This window comes from Pelodiscus sinensis, chromosome 7 (assembly GCF_049634645.1).
Source record: "Pelodiscus sinensis isolate JC-2024 chromosome 7, ASM4963464v1, whole genome shotgun sequence".
NCBI classification, from domain to species: domain Eukaryota; kingdom Metazoa; phylum Chordata; order Testudines; family Trionychidae; genus Pelodiscus; species Pelodiscus sinensis.
Window position 1 is genome coordinate 71,627,979 of NC_134717.1, and position 23,776 is coordinate 71,651,754.

The 23,776-nt window shown below is 41.5% G+C and overlaps 1 protein-coding gene across 2 annotated transcripts in view; it reads right to left on the bottom strand.

Moving 5' to 3' along the window:
- Positions 1 to 7,070: 7,070 nt before the first annotated feature.
- Positions 7,071 to 23,776, bottom strand: part of BOLL (boule RNA binding protein) — a 122,206-nt gene continuing 105,500 nt past the window's right edge. The window contains exon 12 of one of the 2 annotated variants that reach the window (XM_075934266.1): positions 7,071 to 12,992. In XM_075934266.1, coding sequence (XP_075790381.1) covers positions 12,834 to 12,992 — 159 coding nt within the window. In that variant the 3' untranslated portion in view covers positions 7,071 to 12,833. The remainder of the gene's footprint in view (positions 12,993 to 23,776) is intronic. The other variant, XR_012905401.1, reaches the window with a different exon arrangement.

A 23,776-nucleotide genomic window follows, 5' to 3' on the forward strand; every position in this document is an offset into this window, starting at 1 on the left:
CAGTGATCCATCTCCTCTCACCCATTCCCAGCTTTTGACACACAGAAGATAGGGACATTATTCCGACCCATTCTGGCTAAGAGCCATTGATGGATGTATCTATGCATTTATCTAGTTCTCTTTTAAATCCTATTATTGTCCTGGTCTTCACAACAGTCTCTGTCAAGGAGTTCTACAGAGAGACTGTGCGTTGTTTGAAGAAATACTTCCTTTAGTTTGTTTTAAACCTGTTACCTATTAATTTTATTTGTGATCCCTAATTCTTGTGTTATGGAAAGGGGTAAAAATGAACAAAAAAACGAACAAAAAATATAAATACTCAGAAAGGCTTTCTGAAACTTTGCTGGGCTCAAATCTGACAGCAAGAGGAAGTTACTCATCTTGGGCAGTGAGGGGAGTTCTTTGAGATGTGTTCCCCTGTGGGTGTTCCACTTTAGGTGTCATTGCACCCTTGCCAGAGATTTATGGTAGCGGTGCCCGCTTGGTCTGGGTTGGTCCACCATAGCAGGAAGTCCTTGATTGTATTGGTTACTATAGTAAAACATAATGGCCACATTGTCCATGAGAATCTGTACCATTTTGTTTGGATTAATTGTAGAAAATGAGAACAGGTATTGCAAACTGCTCATAGTTTCAACAGATGGATATAAAGCTGGGATTCCATTGGTGACCAATACCTGTATTGTCTGTAGGTGTGCTCCATAGACTAAGAAGGATGTGTCCGTAGTGATGGTGAGAACTGGTGTGTTCTATAGAATTGGAATGCCCCTGCAGATGTTGTCTGAGTTGGTGCACCATAGCAGTGAGTCCTTGATTGTACTGAACATAGTGAGGAATTTATTTATGCTGTGCCTGTGGGGAACATAACTTGTCTGTAACCAGACTTGAAGGCACCACATGTGTAGCCTTGCAAGTTGGATAATAAAGGTTGAGGCAGCCATGTAGTCTAGAAGTAAAGTTCTGGCAAACTCCTGTAGACTATTCTGCACTGTTGAGATTAGAATCAGAAAGAGTACGTCTACACAGCAAAGTTATTTTGAAATAACAGCCCTTATTTCGAAATAATTTTACTAGCATCTACACAGCAAAACCGCTATTTCGAAATAAATTCGAAATAGCAGAGCGCTTATTTCCAATTTGGTAAACCTCATTCCACGAGGAATAATGCCAAATTTGAAATAGCTATTTCGAAATAAGTGCTGTGCAGACACTTATATCGAAATAGGGGGCCTCCATCCTTCCCAGGGTGCCCAGGTGGCCACCCCGGCCTCAACCAAGAACACTCCTCTCCCTCTCTTCCTTCCCGGAGCCCGTAAAGGGGTAGACTCTGGCCACAGTGCCTATGCCAGCTCCAAGCCTGCGAGCCCAGAGCCAGCAGTCACTGCTCTGACCCAGTGGCCCCAAAACATGAGCCAGCAAGCCACTGGCAGCCAGCCCTCCACCACTTCCCAGGAGCAGTCTGCCAGCTCCCAGTCACCTGCCAGGGCCCAGAGAAGGCAGGTGCCTTCCTGGTCCAGGGTGGAGATCATGGACCTTATTCAGGTTTTGGGGGGGGGGGGGGAATACCCCAATGTCCATGATCTCTGCACTAGACAGAGGAATGTGGCCGTCTATGGCAGGATAGCTGCCAGCCTGGCCACCAAAGCCACATGCGAGCCCAGGAGCAGGTTTGCATGAAAATCAAGTTGGTCCCAACCCTGAGCCCTTAGCTTCCCCTCCCGCTTCTTCCCCCTTCCAACTCCCTCCTCCCAGGTTTCCCCCTCCCCTCTCCCAGCCTCTCTTCTCCCCTCTCTTGCCTCCTTTCCCCAGTCTCACCAGAGTTTCATTCTCTCCCCCCCTCAGTTTTGTTAAGTAAAGAGAGTTTGTGTTCATGAAAATACATGTATTTTATTTGACATCAGGAAGGGGGGTTAGAGAGGGGTAAGTGGAAGGTCGTGAGGGAGGAATGAGGCACAAGTCCCCAGTGGGGCAGGCCAGGGAGGCTCTTAGTGCTCCTCAGGGTGGAAGCTGTCCCACAGGGCCTCCTGGATACCGACAGCCCCGCGATGGACCTCCCGGATGGCAGCCTGTAGAAAGTGCAGCCAGGCTCGCAGCAACATGTCCAAGAGAAGCACCAGAGTGCCCAGGGATAGCTCTGGCTCCATGTTTCAGAGTGCTGTGGTGTCCCAAGTGAGGGCAACCAGAGCATGCAGAGACAAAATGCTTTGCTGTCCCTCATCGAGATAGACAAGCAAGCAGGGAAACCTGAGAACTGGCTGGCCAGGCGGATCCCTTTAAGCAGAGACCTCAGATAGCTTCAGGCAGTAGCCCCACACAGTAAGTCCTGACCTGGTGCCCTGCCGGAACTGGTTCCAGCCAGCCTTAAATACCATTCAGAGTCCACTCAGTGTGGACACGCTATTTCAAAATAGCAAAATGCTATTTTGAAATGCATTTTGCGTGTAGACACGTTATTTTGAAATATCTTATTTTGAAATTAGATATTTCAAAATAACACTGTAGTGTAGACATACCCAAAGTGTTTTGTTTAAAAGGAATTGCTTTAAGGAAGTTGAGGTCTGCTCCTATGAATTCCAGGCTCTGGACAGGTGTTAGGGTAGACTTTTTAAAGTTTATTATAAGTCCTAAAAAAGTAAAGAAATATATCATATGCTGGTTGGCATCTATAACTGTCTGAAATGTTGGTGCTTTCAGCAGGCAGTAGTCCAAGTATGGGTGTATTATTATACCCTCTCTGCATAGGTAAGCTGCTATTATAGCAAATACTTGGGTAAATATTCATGGCACAGTGGAAAGGACAAAAGGGCAGAACTTTGTACTGAAAGTATCCTGTGCTATTGTAAATCATTGAAAATGTCTATATGCAGAATGGATAAATATATGAAAACTAGCCAATTAGCCTGTCATAAGATGGGATTTTCAGGTCTCTCCTCCACGTCGGCCTTCTCTTCTGAGCCTCCGGTCTCTCGCTCCATCTCTCTCTCTCTTTCAGCTCTCCTCCGCCTTCTGCCTCTCTCTCCGTCTCTTTCTCTTCTCCCCCTCCTGCCTCTCCCTCTCTTCTCCTCCTCCTCCTGCCTCTCACTCTCTCTCTGCTCCGTCTCTCTCTTTCTCTTCCCCTTCTCCTACCTCTCACTCTCTCTCCGCTCTCCTCTGTCTGTCAGGGATGCACACACGTCCAGGCCCCGTCCCACTGGCGTGTACGTCACCGCCCTGCCTCCCGCCGTGGCGTTCGGTTGACTTCTGTGCCGCTCAGCCAGGCCACCGCGTGGGAGCAAGCGGCTGTTTAGGCCCTTTGTGGTGCATGGGGAGCGCGGACCCCAAACAGCCACTTGTGCTGCTTGCTTCCACGCGGCGGCCCGGCTGAGCGGCGCAGAAGTCAGCCGAGCGCCACGGTGGGAGGCAACAGCGCTGCCCAGAGGGAACAGCCAGCGTTTCAGCATTACAGAGTCAGAGACACTGGGCTACTATATATGAAAATATGCATCGTGGAGGTTGACAGTTGAGATCCAGTCCCCCCTCCTCTAATGCTGGGATTATGGTATGTAGCCTCACCATTTTTAATCTTTGTGTTCTGACAAATTTGTTTAGTTGCCATAGATTGAGAATAGGTCTCCAATCTCCTGTTTTTTTCTGCATGAGAAAGTAGTGGGAATAGACCTCCTTCCCCCTCTACTCAGTTGGTATAGATTCTGCTGCTCCTGGGAATATGAGAGAGTTCATTTTTTCCCCACAGTAAATGTTTGCAAGAAGAGTCCCTGAAAAGCAGTGGGCAGGGTGTTTGAAAGTACGGGGGATGGAGTAACCAGCTTTGATGATTTATCTGTCCAGAGTCATCAATGGCTGGTGTTTGAGTGCTGTGGGTTGTATAAGTGCTGACCATGGTAGGGAGGTTGGTGGTGCCTCTGTGGTACGGTGACGGACACAGCAGGAATTGCAGATGATGGAGGCGGTGTCTGCACTGTTGGTGTGGAAACATAAGTGCTGGACAGTGCCATATTATATATGGCAGTCAACTTGAAACCTCTAGTCTTAGCATGGAGTCAATATACACCAGATTTAGTAATGGTGCAGGCACTGCCAGAGATCTCTGGAGTGTCATATGTGCTGAGATGTGGCATGGCAGATGGCACTGGCTCTGAAGTGGTTGGAGAGAGCCATTTCACCAGAGGAGCTTTCTGTGTCACCAAAGAGGCACACTTTTTTGAGTATTTCTTTTCCCTCATGGGCTGAGGGGTTTCAGATTTGGTCCTTGGGTGTGAGGCTGGACAAAGGGATTTTTCAAGTAGTATGAGCTTGAGACGTAGGTCACTGTCCCTGTGAGTAGAGGCTTTCACCTTAGTGCAATGGGGACACTTGCAGGGGTTGTGGAATTCCCCCAGGCAACGAACACATTGAGAATGCCCATAAGAGTTGGGGATAGTGTCCTTGAATTAAATACAATATTTAAAACCTGGTAAGCCAACCATCCTATCTATCTAAAGTGGGGGAGGAGGAAAAATCTCTTTTTTTAGGGGAGAAAAAGGGGAGAACTACTAACTAACTAAGAACTATTGAAAGAGAAAAACAGAACTACTTATCTAACTAGAATGTTAATAAAGGAACAAAGTTGATGCGGAACACTGCAATGCTCTGTCTTTGGCTGGGGTAGTAGAAAAGGAACTCGGGGTGGAGAGCCACACATCCATGGTATCAGGGCTCTGAAGGCACATGACCCGAGCACCACATTTGTGCAGCACCAAGGACACTGCTCTAAAGACTCTTTTCAGCGGCAGAGGTGTGCACCAACACCTACTGTGGAGCACCCACAGAGACCTCTCTCTCTCTCTCTCTCTCTCTCTCTCTCTCACTCTCAGAGGAGGATTCCTTAGGTGGGGAGTGCAGTTACTGTGTTTCTCAAGCAGTCTTTGCTGCTTTATAAGGAAGATCCTCAGTTCCAGTGAAGAGAGGCTTGCTTTTGACATCAACAATGACCAACATCTTTCCTTTAGCTGAAATGTGATGAAATTCCACTCTGGGAAGCTAGGGCATCAATTGGCTACTACGGCCATTGTGGTACATTATAGTACATTACTGCAGGGGACCCATCCACTAATGCACTAGTTCTCAGTGGGGGGTCCTTTCAGAGCTATCATTTCAGTCTACCAGGAGAGGGTTCCCTGCTCAAAGCCAGGGAGAAGGCATGGATTGAAGACAGCAAGTAGAAAGACATCTCTGGGAATGGTGGTGCCATTGGATATAAGTCTGGCATTGATGCTGGATCCAGTGTTGAGATGTGGGGTAAAGGTGGTTCCTTGAAGGTACACGCCTTAGTAGGATGGACTCTGTTGTCATGACATCGATATAGTTTCCTATATCTTTTTGATGGTTGGTGCCTTGCTCCCACCCCTCAATACTGAAGGAGTAATGTTTTGGATCCTCCTTACGGGATAGGAACATTGTCCAGTCTGAGCTTGCACTAGATGCAGTCTCCAAACTGAATGGTGCAGGGCCGCTCAGTCTAAGGCTTGTGCATTGGGTGCCAATGTTATCCATGCTGATGTGATCAGCACCAAGAATCCTGGTGCCAGTGTCAGTGGTCTTGGCATTCTTTTAGACTAACAATACCTACTGGTACTAGTGGTATGGTACTTGGATTCTGGAGCAACTGCTGATGTTAGTTACAACTACAGTTTGGAGGATTTCTCTTTGGGATCAGCTGCAACCTCCATGGATTGATTTTACACACACAGAGGGTGTAGGTAGCGCAACCTCATTGCTGGAAGAGTAGTTAAGCCTACTGGTCAGAGCAGAGCTGGAAAATGAGACCAGAATCATAGTCAGGAGACAAGCCAATGACGGGAGGCAGGAGTCAGAACAGATCTAGAATTGTGGTAAAGAGACAAGTCACTGCTTGGAGCCAGGAATCAGATGTCTGTAGAGGACCAGAGAAGTGCTCAAAGCTAGGAGTCAGGGTTTGCAGAGCAAGACAGAAACTAGGACTGGAGTAGGAACAGGTTCAGTTTGAAGCAAAGACCACTACAGGAAGCATATCTCGTGCAGGTGTGGTATAGAACATATCGAACACCTGCTGTTGCTACAAAGCTTAAATGATTATTTGCTGGTTCTCCTGTCCAATCAGGAGGCATGGTCACTTAGCTCAAGCTTACTGAACTCAGTCAAGCTCACTGAGTTGCTAGGCAACTACACTAAGAGACAGCTGAGTTCTTGATAATTGCTCTGAAATGTAATTTGAGAGTCCCATATTTACATTTTCAGGTTCAGGCTGAGATTAAGCAGTGGATGGAATACTTATCATGAATGTATAATTCCCAGAGCAGGAAAGACATCTGCCATTCACATTGATTAAGGGCATAAAACCATTGCACAAAGAACAATAATGAAAAAACTAATAAGAAGGTGAAGAAAGGTTCTTCACAAAAAGTTTGAGTCTGAAGCTCAAGATCAGTAGTGGATTGGACATAGTACTAGTTTGTTTTTACTGTCCCAGGCAATAAAAAGGAACAAAGGGATAAAGCAGTATGAGGAGACACAGGGCATATGTTCAGCCTTGAAAGACACTGTTATTCAAAAAATTCTGCATATGCACAAGAGGCTCATGCGCAATTACAGTGGGATCCACAGTGATACATACTTGAAGATTATTTTTCAAACAACAGAACATATCATTTACATGTTACTTGGTTTCGTTTAGCCTACTTATTTTATTCTCTCTCTCATCCATTTCTGGAATATCTGCCAATCCATAATTTCCTTCTTCACTATCTGAAGAAACTGATAGGCTGCCAAGGGGCTCTGAAAGAAGGAAACTTGAACATGGACCCATTGAGGATGTTGGTCTGGACAGGAAAAGACCTTTTCCTCCTTCACCTGGATGCTATTTTAGCCTAACTTTCAAAACAGATAGTGTAATTAATATAATACATAACACTACTTAAGTGACAGTAAAGTAGTAGCCTTATTGTATAAGTTTATCAATTCATTTTTAACTAATTCCCTGGTATTATGTTTATATTTATAATGTACACTATTCTAGTCTACTGGGTAAAAAATAAGTTACACCATGAACAGTAAATATAGGAAAATTTATTTGAATTAACCTTTTAGATACAAAACCAGAGTTTCATTACAAGTTATAAACTACAGAAACTTGTTTATCATGACTATTTCACACGTACAGTTTTAACACAAAATTAGATGTTTGTTTTACTATTCTAAATGGTAACAAGTTTACTACCATCTTAATGACTATGAATTTGTTTAAACATGCATTTCTGTACATCAACAGCACCTTACTGAACAAGGCTGCAGTAACCAGATTAAATGTACCTGGAATACGTTATCAAAGAAAACATTCTTCCAATTAGCTAAAATCCTGCATGTTAATAAAGAACAAAACAAACTGTATGTCACAGTCAGCTTTAGTTTTATCATGCTTCAATTTCCAAAAAAATCAAAATACTCAGAAACTTTATTATGAACCACATAAAGAGCATTCTGTTTACATTTAACATATACATTTATTATTAACTGCAGCTAATTCTGATGGAAAGAGGCTATGGTATAAAATAATAGTATGGCTCTTTAAAGCTATCATTTTAAATATATTTTAAAATATGAATATCTCAAAAGGTCCATGAAAGCCAAAAGAGACCTGTACCTTTTGTTATGTCTTAAATAAATTATTTTGTATTTACTTTAAAATGAGAGCCACAGATAGCTAAGCATGATAAGTCTTAACCACATTTCACACTTTTTTGTATGCACAACAGGTTCTAGTTTTCTGATAGTGTACAGATGTATCATTAAAACATCTTTATTATGTTTTACATTTCTTTAAAAATGACTTGTTCAATGTTTGTTTTCTTTACTTAAATAGCACACTGTCATGAAGCGAAGAAAGTTTTAATCCAGGTGAGCGGAAATTACTGCATTACTTAATCTTTAACATATTTCTATAAACCTATTTTACAAGAAAGGCGCATCCTTGAAACTTCCTACATTTTAAAACTATGCTAACATACAAATAAAGCCATGTGTTCAGTTAGTTTTTATTAAATTGAGACTGGCATGCAGTTTTTCACTAAGGGTACGTCGACACTTGCACCCTAGTTAGAACTAGAGATGCAAATGTAGGCGACCGAAATTGCTAATGAAGCGAGGATTTAAATATCCCGCACTTCATTAGCATGATCTCGCCGGCGCATTACTCCGCTAAACAGCTGTTCTGAAAGTGAAATGAGGAGTAACGTCAAAAAATGAGGAGTAACGTTAGTTCGAACCAGAGGTTTGGTCCGAACTAATGCGTCCCAGCGCGCACTTTCACTTTCGGAACAGCTGCTGAGCGGAGTAACGCTCCAGTGAGATCATGCTAATGAAGCACGGGATATTTAAATCCCCACTTCATTAGCAATTTTGGTCGCCTACATTTGCATCCCTAGTTCGAACTAGAGTGCAAGTGTAGACGTACCCTAACATAACAGTCAAAGAATTGCATAGGATACAGAGAATTGTTTTAATGCAACATCTTTTTGTAAGTGCATTTTAGAATATCTTAAATAAAAACACTTAAAAATGTCAAATAAAATTGTTCTATGATGAAACTGAATTGTTTGCTGGTTCTCAAGAAAGATTAGTATTTTGTATTAATGCTTCTTCTAACATCTCAAAACAGGTACTTATTATCCAAATAGAGGAAAATCTATGTTACTTAACATTAAGACATTCCTTGATCTAATGCATAAAAAAATGTTTGGGAGCAATGACAATCATTGATATCACTTCAGATGTAATTTTTCTGTCAATCAAAATCTATGGTAAATATGATTTCCAGTGTTCCCTAACAGCAAATGTTCACACTAACATTTTGCCACATAACTATCTAGAATACAAAATTTAGTATGAGTTGTTAGTGGTACTGGGAAAGCTAGCTTTCTAGTATAAGGAAAATATAAACTGGGTAGCTAAGTGAGAAAATTATACACTTAATTTGGCTTCAGAATCAAAGGCTGTCAGTGGATAAGGATACTGAAGAGAATGAAGAAAATTTGTCATATTTGATTATCTTGACAAAGAATAGTATTGGTATAGCCAATCAACCTGCAATCTGATTTGGGCAGGACTCCTCTTATGCACATGTGCAGAGCTATCATAGGTGTCAGTGAAGCTCTTCACAGAAACAGGATTATACCCACAAAAATTATATTGCAGAATCAAGACCACTGCACGTAGAACAACTGTATGACTTCTGTACAAAAGCATGGTATTTCCAAGAACAGGGTGAATGGGATAGAAAAGCTTCAAGAAGGTAGGATGAGAATGAATACTAGAAGAAAGCTAGAATTGGAAGTGTTGAGATAATGAACACAAATTTTATAAAGAGGGAGAGGAGTGGAGGTAGTTCTTTCTTAATATATGTTCTTTTCTACAAGAGGAACATGCTGGCAGTAAAGCTGCACATGGGAGTTAAACTTTAAAGTGGGGTATCCCAAATTTGCCTAATGAAAGGACCCACTAATCAGAAGCCTAAGTGTTGAACCTAATTTACATAATAAGGATTTGGTTCTAATCATTTTAGGATATTTTAAAGAACAGGAGCCTAGCCATATTTAGGCACCTGTCTGATCTTCAAAAGTACTGAGCTATCAACACCAACAGCTGCAACTGAAGTCAAGAGGAGCTGTTTAGAGCTCAGTGCTTTCAAAATAGATTTAGGAGACTATTTTAACTTCTTCTATTAAAAATCTTGGCTTAATCTTAAAAAATGGATGGATGGCTCATGGAGACTCAACCATTCAATGCTCTCAATATTGATCTGTTCTAGGCGACTCAGATCAAGATAGAGCATTGGTAAGACCTGCCATTATAATGTCAGCAAATTGCACCTTCATATTGAAGATGAGAGTGGGAACAGAAATCTGAGGGCAGCAGCTGATATGTTCACTGTAGTTGGGCCCAAGGCAAAAGAGAGTCTGAACTGTAAAATGAAATAATAAGTGCAAGTTTAACTTTTACTTTCATAACAAGTGTCTTTGGACTAAATTTTGAAGTCCTTATTTAACTTTTATTTCAGAGAATTCCAACTGACGCACATTGTCTTTGGTCTTTGTACTTCATCCTGGAGAACAGGAAAATTAATCTTTTGTTTACAGACATATCTCATTTCACATCTACTACAATTTCTTGTTTTTATGAATTATGAGTCCCTTATATAACTGCTCACAATAGATCATTATTATTTTATTTACTTTAGATCTATATTATTTAATATTAATGTAATTATATGTGGTATTAATTTGATAATTAAAAGTTGGAGTCCAAGAATTGGAGTGTGGTCAAACAACAGCACATTTTAAATTGCTGAATTAAAAAAATAATTTCTGAAACTTTAATATGAATATTTGGTTTTTACTCTTCAGACTGGGGTTCTTTTAACTGAAGCACAAAAGAAAGAATCAATTTTACCATTCTGTATTATAACTCTTTAAATGACACATCAATTGACTACTTCAATTAAAAAAACACAGTTAATATCATAGTTAAAAGCTTGATCTTTAGATGAGATACTACATCTGTCTTTGTAGCACTGGGAATGTGTTACATTATGTATAAAATAAATGCACAGTCACTCAGATTGAGTATGAAACATTTTTTGAAATGGATATTGTGCTATCTTTTATTTTTGCACTACTAATAAAATTATCACACTAATGTTAGTTATTTCACACTAATGTTAGTTATTCCCCCCTTATGCTTCTGAAGAAAACAAAAAAAACAATATTTATAACAATATCTGTTTCTATAAATGGAAATAATAAATGTGTGAATATTTGGGTTTTTTAGATACCCATTACCTGATATATATATATATATATATATATCTCAACGACTGCACAATATTTGTGCACCTTTGAGCAATTAGATCAAAAGACTTCAGCTGTAAAACAATACTGTTGAATATATTACTGCATAATAAATTTTCTTCTTGGACCTCTTCAATTTAAAATTACTGTAATAAAATGTTTTAATAGAACAATGAACACACTAAAACTATGAACTCTAAGAAAGTAAGATTTAGAACTCATCCTGAAAACATGGGTCAAATGGATATTTACATTTTTTTCATGATATTAGAAGTAAGGCTGTAATAACAGAACACAAGGCCTTTTCTGGTTACCTTTGCAGTCAGAAGAATGCTTACAAAATATTTACAACTGAGCAAATGCTTCCACACAGATGACGCAGTTTTAGGATGTGCCAAAATGCCCATAACATATCTACTCAGATAAATTCTAACACCTAAACCAAATATAAAAACAACTGGGCAGATGCTCATCAGGTGTAGATTGTCTCAATGGAGCAATGAGAATTTAAACCAGTTGAAGATCTGCCCCAATAGAATGAGCTGATATCCTCAAGAACCCAAGTTATATTTACATTTTGACAAACTCTTTAAAAATGACAGTTGTTGGGTTATCACAAACATTTTTTACAAGAGGTATAAATCATGTTTATGTGTGATCTTGTTCTGTTCAACAATGGTGCAAAACTGCTTTAGTCTTGGAGTGTTACTAAAACAGTAAATAAAATAATATACTATGGGCCTGACTCTCCATTTATTGCAATGTTAATCATTTGGAGTTAAACCAGTTTAAGAAAGATCTAAATCAAGCCCAGCACAATATAAAAAGCCCATTGTGTGCTAGAGTGGATATTAAATAAGACTGAATACTATCTATGTATATGTCTGTTACTGCTATATATCATGCCCACTCTTCAAGACCTTCACTTGATACAAAACTAAAACAGAATACTGCAATCACAGTTGGAAAGTCACTATCAAGCCACTCCAAATTAAAAAAAGTTTAAAGGTAGAGATGAAGGCTTTCACTACTACAGAAACAATAAGCCACGGCTTGCACTCATATTAACTACAGTTTTAATCGATCAGGAATTTAAAATGTAATAATATAGATGGAATCCTTATAAAGGAAGGCAAAGGCAGGGGAGGAGCAATTATTAATTCCTTGCAGTTGAGGAGAAAATTGTATTCCATCTCAACACATGATATAGGCTGTCAATGAGTTTTTAATCATGCATAGCCAGTAGAAAATAATTATATTTAAGTGCAAGGTGAAGGTTTTCAGTTGTCTTAAAATATAGATAATTACGTATTTTTTACTCATTTTCTATATCTAAAATCATATAATAAACAAGAATGTATTGTATACTATATTTAAGAACAGTGTCAGCCTCAGATAAAGGTAAGGAATTATAAACCAATGGTCCAAATTTTATTCTTAAAATTCTTATTGCAAAGTAACTAAAATTACACCTAAGGAAGAATTTTGATTTGATTTGATTTCAACAACAAAAAAGTTACACAAACTAAGCATGACATGAAAAAATACTGTTATGTTTAAATAATAATATGTAAAATAATTGGTAATCAAATACAGTATATGCTGTCAGTCTACAAGAAAATGGCTCAAATGTTGAAAATGTCTGTTGTAATTTATCTAATACAAAAGGAATTTTAGATTTTTTCTATAATACAAATATGCTGTTTTTCAAACTACTTTAATAAATAGTGGATATACAATAGCCTGTATATCACAAATTTCAAGTCTGTCACCTAAATATACATTAATTGATAAAGGAAACCATGATTTTATCCTGCATATCCTGTGTTTGCTGACATGAACTGCAAGACTTCTTTTTATTCCTTTTAGAAAAAGAAAGGGCGTTTTAACATAGGCATACTCGGTTAATGATGAGTTACAAAATTACATACCCTGCATCTTCTAGACATATTAGCATGGTAGACATCTAAAATTCTATTTAACAGAGTCTGTAGAAGAAGGTGGAGTGAGAATTGTATCTTCCATTCTGTAATCTTTTCTAGGATGAAAGTGAGGGCTTCGTGTATATCGAGGTTTCAAACTCAAAGATGAAGGATGTGAAAAATTTCTTCTCATAGAATGTAACCTTGGTTCCTAAAAAGAGGGAAAAATACTGTTGTCTTTTCTCTGCATATTTAAAAATGGTGTTTTATTTACTATACTAAACATGTAGTGGGAAAGATCCAATTTAGGATATATATGTACCGCTAGTTTGAATATGGGTGAGCATTTCCAATTTGGAAGATAAGGATCTTAGGTAGCTGCAAGACTTATTCACATGGATAGTCAATGGTACATGTGAAGGGACTACTCACATGCTTAAAGTTAAACATACGCATAAGTATTTGCAGGAACTGGGCTTTAATGTATTTGAGTAGTTTTTTAATATGTAAAGACAATAGAGGAAAAATACTTTGTAAATTTCCTATTTTCCCTCTTATAGCATAATTCATGATTCAAATACCATTTTTATAATGTATGTAACAATTGATCTCTCGGCCTCATGCAAGGCTCCCTCTAATCACTTAGGATTATACCACAAACTGTACGAATGTAGAATTTCCACAGATACCAATGAGAGTTCAATGCGCACATGTAGATACAAGGGTAGATCTTCAATTGGTTAAATCAAGACAGCTTCATTGACTTCCGTGGAGTGACATGATTTACACCAACTGAAAGACATATTCCACAATTTGGGGGAAATATCCTTACCCTATCACACAGGGTATCAGACACTATCTGTTTAAAAATAAGATGAATACATTTAAATGCATTCATATTTAGCAGCTTTCATGCCAAAGCACTTTACAAACAAACTCACAAGAATCTAACTGCAGCGGAATTGTAATAGTATGTAGCATGGCAGAACAATAGTTTAGGATAAGTTGTGAAAAATACTATATTCAATTGAAACTGAAAGGAGAAACATACGTAAGCAAAATATTATAATCGAAATTGTAATTTTAGCTACAATACTAGGATTCCCACATCCATATTTGTGATCAGTGCCATGGGATATTTAATGACCAAAAGTATTCAGTACTTTGATTTACAGCTAAATGTCTACCAGCATAGCTTTCTCTTCTGCCCCTTCACCCCAATGTGCTGAGGTATCACACTCAGGGTGTGTCTGGACTACTGAGTTTTGTCGACAAAAGTGGACTTTTGTCGACAAAACTATACCTGCGTCTACACTACCGCTGAGTTCTGTCGACATAACGTCGACAGAACTCAGCAGTTTTGTCGACGCTGGTAAACCTCATTTTATGAGGCATAACACCTTCTGTCGACAGAGTTCTGTCGAAAGAAGGTGTTATTGCCTGTAGGGTTGCGTCTAGACTACAGGGTTCTGTCGACAAAGCAGCTTGCTTTGTCGACAGAACTGAATGTGTCTAGACACTTTATGTCGACAGAAGTTTTGTCGTCAGTATCTGTCGACAAAACTTCTGTCGACAAAACCCGGTAGTCTAGACGTACCCTCAGAGTTGAACCAACACCCATTCTGCAGCACCCATGTGTTCTTGGAGATGTCTCATTCAGTGCTCTGTCAGCCTGACAATACTTAGATTAAACAATGGAGTCAAGTCCTCCAAGTTATACAGGTGTAATTACACTGGTGTAATTAAGAAGAGAATTTGAACTCTTATATTTATATTTCTTTTATACTGTATAGTATAATAATATACTTCTTGATCATGTGCAATACAACAAACATATAGGCTGTGTCTAGACTACATGCCTGTCGGCAGAGGCATGTAGATTAGACACATAGGCAAAGGCAAATGAAGCACTACAACAGCAAAAACAATATATATGGTTTTATTGTTACTATGGGTACATCTAAACTACATGCCTCTGTTGGCAGAGGCATGTAGATTTTTTTTTTTTTTGGCAAAGGCAAATGAAGCCACGATTTAAATGATCGCGGCTTCATTTACATTTACATGGCTGCCGCGCTGAGCCAACAAACAGCTGATCAGCTGTTTGTCGGCTCGCGCGCTAGTCTGGATGTTCCCTCTGTTGACATCAAAGCCCTTTGTCGGCAGCCCCGTTATTCCTCGTGGAATGAGGTTTACCGGGGCTGCCGACAAAGGGCTTTGATGTCGACAGGGGGAACGTCCAGACTAGTGTGCGAGCCGACAAACAGCTGATCAACTGTTTGTCGGCTCAGCGCGGCAGCCATGTAAATGTAAATGAAGCCGCGATCATTTAAATCACGGCTTCATTTGCCTTTGCCAAAAAAAAATCTACATGCCTCTGCCGACAGAGGCATGTAGTTTAGACATACCCATAGTAACAATAAAACCATATATATTGTTTTTGCTGTTGTAATGCTTCCATAGAGCTCAAAGTACTTCGCAAGCTTGACTGAATGTCATTACTCCATTTGACCTACAGAATCACCAAATCACAGAGTCATATATGAACGGCCATTCTGGATCAGATTAGCAGTCCATCTGGGCCAATACCTTGTGTCCTGAAAGTGGCCAGTGTCAGATGCATCAGAGGGAATGAGCAAAACAGGGCAATTTAGAGTGATCCATTTTCTGTCATCCAATCCCAGGTTCTGGCAGTTGAAGGTTTAGAGCATGGGTTCCCAAACTGGGGATCGTGCCCCCATGGGGGGAGTGAAGAAATTCCAAGGAGGCATGAGGTGACCCAGCCACATACCCCCCATCAATCCCACCCCAAGTTTTGCTGCTATTTTGGGGGGAGGAAGGGCTTGAGGGTTTCTCGAAAATCAGAAAGGGGGGGCGTGATGCCAAAAAGTTTGGGAACCACTGGTTTAGAGATACCTGAAGCATGGAGTTGTATCCCCGACCATTTTAGCTAAAAGCCATTGATTAACCGATCCTCCTTGAACTTATCTAATTCTTTTTTGAGCCTGGTTATGCTTCTGGCCTTCACAACATCCCCCAGCAACAGGTTTCACAGCTTGTGCACTGTGTGGAGAAGTACTTCCTTGTTCTTTTAAACCTGTTGCCTGCTAATTTCATTGGGTGACTCCTAGTTCTTGTATTATGTGAAGGGATAAATAGCACTGTCTTATTCACTTTCTCCTTATCATTCATGATTTTATAGATTTCTATCCTATCCCCCCTTCATTGTGTCTCTTCTAAAATGAACAAAATCTTTCTTTTAATTTCTCCTTGTACGGAGGCTGTTTATTTTTGCCGCCTTTTTTCTGTACCTTTTCCAACTCTAATATATCTTTTTTGAGATGGGGCAAGCAGAACTTCATGTCATATTCAAGTGTAGACATGGATTTATACAGTGGCATTATATATTTGTGTTTTATTATCTACACCTTTGTTAATGGTTCCTAGCATTCTTGAGTGCCACTAAACTTGAGTGCCACTAAACTTCAAAGTAAGAATAAGACCCTCCGGAAAAGGGCGCTTTTTCCGGAGGATCGGGGCCAGTCTAGACGCTCTTTTCCGGCTTTTTTAAAAGCCGGAAAAAAGCGGCGGCCATTTTTATTTAAATGCCGCGGGGGAATATTTAAATCCCCCGCGGATTTCCCTACGACGATAGGTGAAATTTACATGCCCCTTACGGAAAAGGGGCCAGTGTAGACGTAGCCCAGATGTTTTTAGAGAACTAGCCACTGTGACAACAAGATCTCTTTTTGTGTGATAACAGTTAATTTATACCCTATGGCTGCGTCTAGACTGGCAAGTTTTTCTGCAAAAGCAGGTGCTTTTGCGGAAAAACTTGCCAGCTGTCTACACTGGCCGCATGAATTTGTGCAAGAACGCTGACGATCTAATGTAAGATTGTCAGTGTTCTTCCGCAAATACTATGCTGTTCCCGCTCGGGAAAAAGCCCTCTTGCGCAAATGTTTTTGCGCAAGAGGGCCAGTGTAGACAGCTAAAAACTGTTTTGCGCAAAAAAGCCCCGATGGTGAAAATGGCGATCGGGGCTTTCTTGCGCAAAACCGTGTCTAGATTGGAATGGACGCTCTTCCGCAAAAAGTGCTTTTGCGCAAAAGAGTCCGTGCCAATCTAGATGCTCTTTTCCGCAAATGCTTTTAACGGAAAAACCTTTCTGTTAAAAGCATTTGCAGAAAATCATTGCAGTCTAGATGTAGCTTATCAGTTTGTATGTATAGTTGGGATTATTTTTTTCCAGTGTGCATTACTTTGCACTTGACAACATTGAATTTCATCTGCCATTTTGTTGCCCAAGCACTGAGTCATTTGTGAAATTCCTTTTGTAACTCTCTGCAGTTAGCTTTCAACTTAACTGTTTTGAGTAATTTTGTACTGTCTGCAAATTTTGCCACTTCACTGCTGACCTTCTTTTTCCAGATCATTTATGAATCTGTGGAACAGTCCGGCCCCAGTACAGATCCTTGGAGGACCCTGATATTTAGCACTTTCCATTGTGAAAACTGACCATTTTCCCTACTTTTTCTTTCCTATCTTTTAACCAGTTAACCAGTAGGAAGAACCTACTCTTATCCAATGTTCCCTCTAATCTTTTCCATCTGCATGTTGATTTTTTTCCTTCATGCGTGGAATACATGTTTCTATTTGCACTAAGGATATGAATGGGTAACCAGTTAACTGTTTACTCAGTAAGCATCATCCTTAATGGATAATGCTTATTGGGTACCAGTTAACTGGTATTCAGGAGCAGCTCCTCACCCAAGGCCCACCGTGGGTGAAAGACTGCTCCAGCACTATGGGGGTCAGGAGCTGACCCCTCCACACACTGGGGAGGGGGTTCTTGGAGCAGAAGCTGGTTGCCCCGCACACAGTGAGGCTGGTAGCAGAAGTCACCCCCAGCGCTTGGGGCTGCCAGCTCCTGTTGCCATCCCCCCCAGTGTGGGTTCCCATTTAATTAGTTAACTGGTTAAACCCAAGGTTAACTGATTAACTAGAATTTTACTTCCTCAATTTGCAAATGTGCACCACCAGTAGAAACAAAAACTTAGTTGTGGGCATGCTGCTTATCAGCTAGGCAGGGAACAGTCCTCTTATCCCATGATTGCTTACTTTGCTTAAGAATCTTTGGTGAGGGATGCTGACAAAGACTTCTGAAAGCCCAAGAACACTATATCAACTATATCATCCTTCTCAACATGCTTATTGACACCTTCAAAGAATTCTAATAGACTGGTAAGGCATGATTCTTCCGTAATACATTACATTTATCTATGTGTCTGTTAAATCTGTTCTTTACTATAGTTAAAGAATTTGCCTGGAACTGAAATTACTTCAGATTTATCACCTGTAAATGCAAGATCAATTCTGGAGTTTCTTTAAAAAATGTGGTGTTATATTAGCTACCCTCCAGTCATCGGTATAGAAGATGGTTTAAATGATCGTTTACATACTACAGTTATTAGTTCTGCTATTTTTATATTTAATTCTTTCAGAATGCTTGAGTGACTATTATGTGGTCCTGCTAACTTACGACTGCTTAATTTATCAGTTTTGTTCCTAAACTTTCTCTGTTGATTCTTGAGCCTGGGACTGGTCCTAAGATCTGCTACCTAAAAAGAATGGCTTGGGTGTGGAGATTTCTCTCATATCCTCTACAGTGAAGATGGATAAAAAGAAACTTCACAATGGCCTTGTCTTCTTTGACTGCTCCGTCAGCACCTTTATTGGCTGACGGTACCGCTAACTGTTTGGCAGGCTTCCTATTAGTAGTGTGATGGGTGGTACTTCCCACAATAGTCCTGAAAGAACCGAATTAGGTCAGGGAAGGTCAATCAACCAATTAAGCTGCAAATGTGGGAGATGTAGGCTGAGGAAACTCACCTGTGAAGGCTCAGGTGGGGAGCTTATCTAAAGCCAAGAGGTTGACATCAATGCAAGCCTCAGATAAGACAGTAGGAAGAGGAGACGGGAACCCATAAGGAAGGATTTACTTAGTAGCCCTTAAAGAGAAGAGTCTGACTAGAATGTCTGATAGAGAAGCTTATAGCATGGTAGGAAATAGTCCAGGAAAGAGGTGTATGGGTGTGAAGTTCCAGATCTTAACTGACCTTTTAAGGTACCTGGACTGGAACACAATGTAGAAGATTGGGATGGGTTCCCCTCCAACCACTGCAAGGCAGTATTGCTAGAGGCAGTAAATGCAAGACTGACTGAGTCACTGGGGGGTAACGCAGTGGGTGTGAGGACAGTCTGATGCTCCTTGAGCAGAGAAACTTGGACAAACCCCTCTGAATGGGGAAATCATGGTGTGATCTGACTGGAGGACCAAGTCACAAAGTAGCTGTACCATGTCACTATAAGCAGAAAGAGAGCAGTAACTGGGTGGAACTAATCCCCAAAATTGCCAGGAGATGCCACCCAGCAATGAATAGAACATCCCTGACAAGCTGTCATAAAAATATCCTGAGATTCCACATTGAGTCAAAGTTAAGAACACAGCACAGATCTTCTGACTCATAGCCATATAAGTAAACCACAAAATCTCAGCTGTCTTCACTTTACAAATTCTATTATAGGCACATAGTACACAGATACAATTAATTCTCTGAAGTTAATGACAGATGTAAACAGGTTTACCGTACACTCATACCACAGTTATGACTGGGAAAACTTTTTTTAAGAACTTGTTTTCAGGTATGGATAACTTTCTGGGAAGGGGAAAAAAAAAACCCCCAAGAGTTAGGATGCAATAAAATGGTTTCTCTTGTACTGTGGTTTCTCACATCCATTCTAACAGATGTGTGCATGGCTGTCAGAAGGTTTTTCCCCTAGCAGTATCCACTGGGTTGGCTGTGGAGCACCATGGAGTTGTGCCTTCATGGTGATTATATATATAGGTCCTGCTGACCCACTGTCTGCTCAGTTCCTTCTTGATGGAAGACTCCAACAGAGGGGAGGCGGCTGAACTATAGAATGGACACGAGCAACACATCTCAAAGAATAACAGTTATGAGAGGTATGTAACTATTTTTCTTTTTCGAGTGCTTGCTCATGTCCATTCCCATAAATGACTCCCAAGCAATTTCCTTGGAGGAGGGGTCAGAGTTCACCTGGTTTGTGATTGTAGGACTGCCCTGCCGAATCCTAAATCATCCTTCCCTGGTGGGTGATATTGTAGTGGGATGTGAAGGTGTGGATAGAAGACCATGTTGCTGCCCTGCACACATCTTGAACAGGGATGTGTGTGAGGAATGCTGCAGACAAATCCTTTGGAGTGTGCCATCAATGGCGGGGGTGGAACTTTGGCTAGGTTGTAGCACATTCTAATGGAAGATGTGATCCATAATGAAGCCCCCTCATCCTCTCAGTGATTGCATTATAGAGCTGTGGTAACATGAAATTACTTTCTGTGCTCAGTGCAGAAGACTAGAACATGACCCATGAGCCTGGACAGGACCAATTTAAGGTCCCACTGGGTAATGGGCTGCCACACCTGGAGGTAAAGCCTGTCCAAACCCTTGAGAAATTGTCCCGACACAGGATTTCCAAAGATTGATCGTTAGAAGGTCTCCCCACTAGCAATACTGATCAGGTCGGCTATTGCCCCCGGGGGGAAGGATGAGATGGTGACCAGGTATACTTTTATAGATGATGTTGCCAACCCTTGTTGCTTCAGGCCAGTAAGTAGTGCAAAATGAGGGGAGCTTGCTGCGGTGGGGTACCTTCTGCAGAGACCAATTGGAAAACCATTTCTACTTCACAAGATATGTGGCTCAAGTGGAGGGTTTTCTACTTCCCAAAAATACTTCCCTCACTGAGTCTGACCACTGGAATTCCAACATGTTCAACCATGAAGTTTCCACTTTGTGAGGTGAAGGAACTTCAGATTCAGGTGCTGGAGCCTGCCATGGTCCTGCATGTTGAAGTCTGGGCAAAAGGAAAGGGCTACTAGTCTTTCGCTGATTGTGCTCCCAGAAGATATGATGCCTATAGGTGTATCAAGTTGGTCACTCCAAAATCCAAGAGCTGAAGGGCTTCCTGGCACAGGGGAAAACCTTACCATGGTGATATCTGTGAGCACAGACAATCATCTACCTCAAAGATAGGTCTGGAATGTTTGGCATGCCAGATGAATCATTTTCAATTTCCATACACTGATTTGTAACAATACCTCCACCTAGGACCTAATGCCTTGAATTCTGATATTGCCCATGTGTGCTCCTTATCCCAGTGCTGAGGCTTCTGTGACCAGTGACATCACAGACTGTGGCTTGGCAAAGGGCACCCCTTGTGGCTGTAGCCACCAGCAAAGAGACTCAAGAGTATGAGGGGAAAGGGTAACTATCCTATACAAAGGGTCCTGGCAGGGCTTGTACCTGAGCCAACCATCTCTGGAGAGGTTAGAGACGTAGTCTGGCATGCTGGACCACATATGTGCAAGCCACTCAGTGTCCCAGCAGCTTTCTTCAGGTTTTGGCTGTTGATTTGGGAAACTGGCTCAGATTCTCAATAATGTCTCTAAGGGTTTGGAAGTGCAGCTCAGGCAGGGATGCCCTAACTTGCATGAAGACCAAAACAGCCCCTGTGAATGCTAGTCTCTGAGTAGGAACCAATGTAGAGATGTTAGCATCTAATCAACTAGTCAACTAACCGATAAGCAGGAGCTCTTCAACTAGCACTATCAATTAGTCACATCTCCCCAGCTGCATTGTACAGCCTAGAGAAGCCAGTGTGTGAAGGCGCTGAGTTGAACCCTCCTCCATGTGTTCCTTTTTATTCAGGATAACATGCGCACGTGCACACAAACACACACCAGCTGCTGCTCTGCACTGCACAGCCTATGGAAGCCGCGCACGAAGGTGCTGAGTCAGTCCCTGCTCCATGCATTTATTTTCATTCAGCCTAGTGTCTGTATGTATGTGGTGATGAATGAAAAGAAATGCATGAAGCAGGGACCGACTCAGCACCTTTGCGTGTGGCTTCCCTTAGGTTGTGCAATGCAGAGCGGCAGCTGGGAAGGTCATGCTGTGAACTGGCGCTAGCCAGACTGAGCGCTGGGCTTGCCTACTCTTACAGTCTAATCAACTAGTCGACAGAAAATCTGTCGACTAATCGTTTAGGAAAGTAATTACATTTTAACATCCCTAGAACAGTGTGGGTTTGAGAACATTTAGAATGAGGTCCAACATGAGAACGGTGGTGTGGGCCAGGGCTATATGCTCCGCAACTTGACCATGATGAGTCAGTCATCCAGGTACAGTAACACGTGTATCTGACATTTGCAGAGGAAGGCTGCCATGACTAAAATGCAATTTGTGAACACCCAACGGGCTGCTGAGAGCTCAAATGAGAGCATTGTTATCTGGTAGTGCTGGTCGCTGACCACAAAATGAAGAAACCAACTGTGAGCTGGGATAAAATATGGGAGTATGTGTCTTTCATGTCAAGGGCTTCTTACCAGTCCCCTGGATACAGAGAAGGAATGATGGAGGCTAGGGAGAGCCTGATATACCTCATTTTCTACATAAACGCATAGAAGTCTCACAGATCCAGACTAGGCTGGAGTCTGCCTTAGGAGATATGGAAATGTTGGGAGTAAAATCCCTTGCCCCTGAACTCCTGAGGAACTTCCTCTATCACATCTAGAACAATTGCACCTCCTGCAAAAAGAGTTGCTTGTGAGAAGGGTCCCTGAAGAGGGCTGGGGAAAGTGGGAGGGAACAGAATAGGATACAATATACAACCACTATTATGCTCAGGACCCAGTGATCTGATGTAATCTGGAACCATGTGAGGTAGAAATGGGATAGCTGATGCAGGGTGGGGATAAGGATCTGAGTTTGGGCTTTGTGCTCCATCTTCAGGCACACCTTCAAAAATCTAGCTTTGGGTCAGGGGACTGCTTGGCAAACAATGGGCTTGGCCTGAGGACATTTGTGACTCACACCTCTTCTGCTTCATTTTCTGGCTGAGTCCTGCCTTGGGGGCATGTAGTAGAAGCAGGAAGGGGGTTAGGGTTTGAACAGCTTTCTCTGGATGAGGAAGTGTGAATCTCCAGAAACTTCAAAGTCATTGTGAATCTTTAAGACTGTACAAACAGGAGTTTTTGTGTTTTCATCAAACAAGTCCACACAGTCAAAGGGCAGGTCCTGAATAGTGTTCTGGACCTCTGGAGATATGCCCAAAACCTGTAACCACATACTCCATCTCAAGCGGTGGCCACATTCCAATCCACAGAGTCAGCTAGAACGGCCTGGAGAAAGCTCCTTGACACCACCCTGCCTTCCTTGAAAAGCACTGCAAAGTCTGGGAATGAACTGGACATGAGTAATTCCTGGAACTTGCCAATGTGCTCAAGGAATTGAAGGCATAGCGGCTGAGCACTGCTTGCTGGTTGGCTACGTGAGGCTGGAGCCCCCCAGGCAAGCACCGTTCAGCCAAAAAGGTTCAGCTTCTTAACATCCTGTGCCTTTGGGGCAGGACCCGGTTGACCTTGCCACTCCTTATGATTTGCTGTATCCACCACTAGTTCCTCGGGTAAAGAGATGTTCATAGCCTTTTAACAGCACAAAATACCTTCTTTTCTCCTCTTTGGCCATGGACAGTTCTGAGACTGGGTCTGCCAGAGCACCTTGGTATCATTCAGTATGGTCTTTAAAATGAGCAAGGCCACGGTAGAAGGATCCTCTGAGGCAAGAAAGTCCACCATTGGGTCCAAGTCTTCCGTGACCTTTGCTTAGAGTGTAAGTTTTGAGCCATCCTCATAAGAAGGTCCTGATGTGCCCATTGCGAGGAGAGTGGTGATGCTACCCACTGTCTTGTCCAGCAAAGAGGATGAGAAAATCTGTAGACCAGGCCTTCCTTACCGTCAGGCTGCCTAGGTGCATTGGTCCTTTCTGAGGAAGGGGAATGATAGCTGACTCAATAGGTACTGCTAGAGGAAAAAACAACCAATGATTGTGCACGTGGTGCACACACACTTAT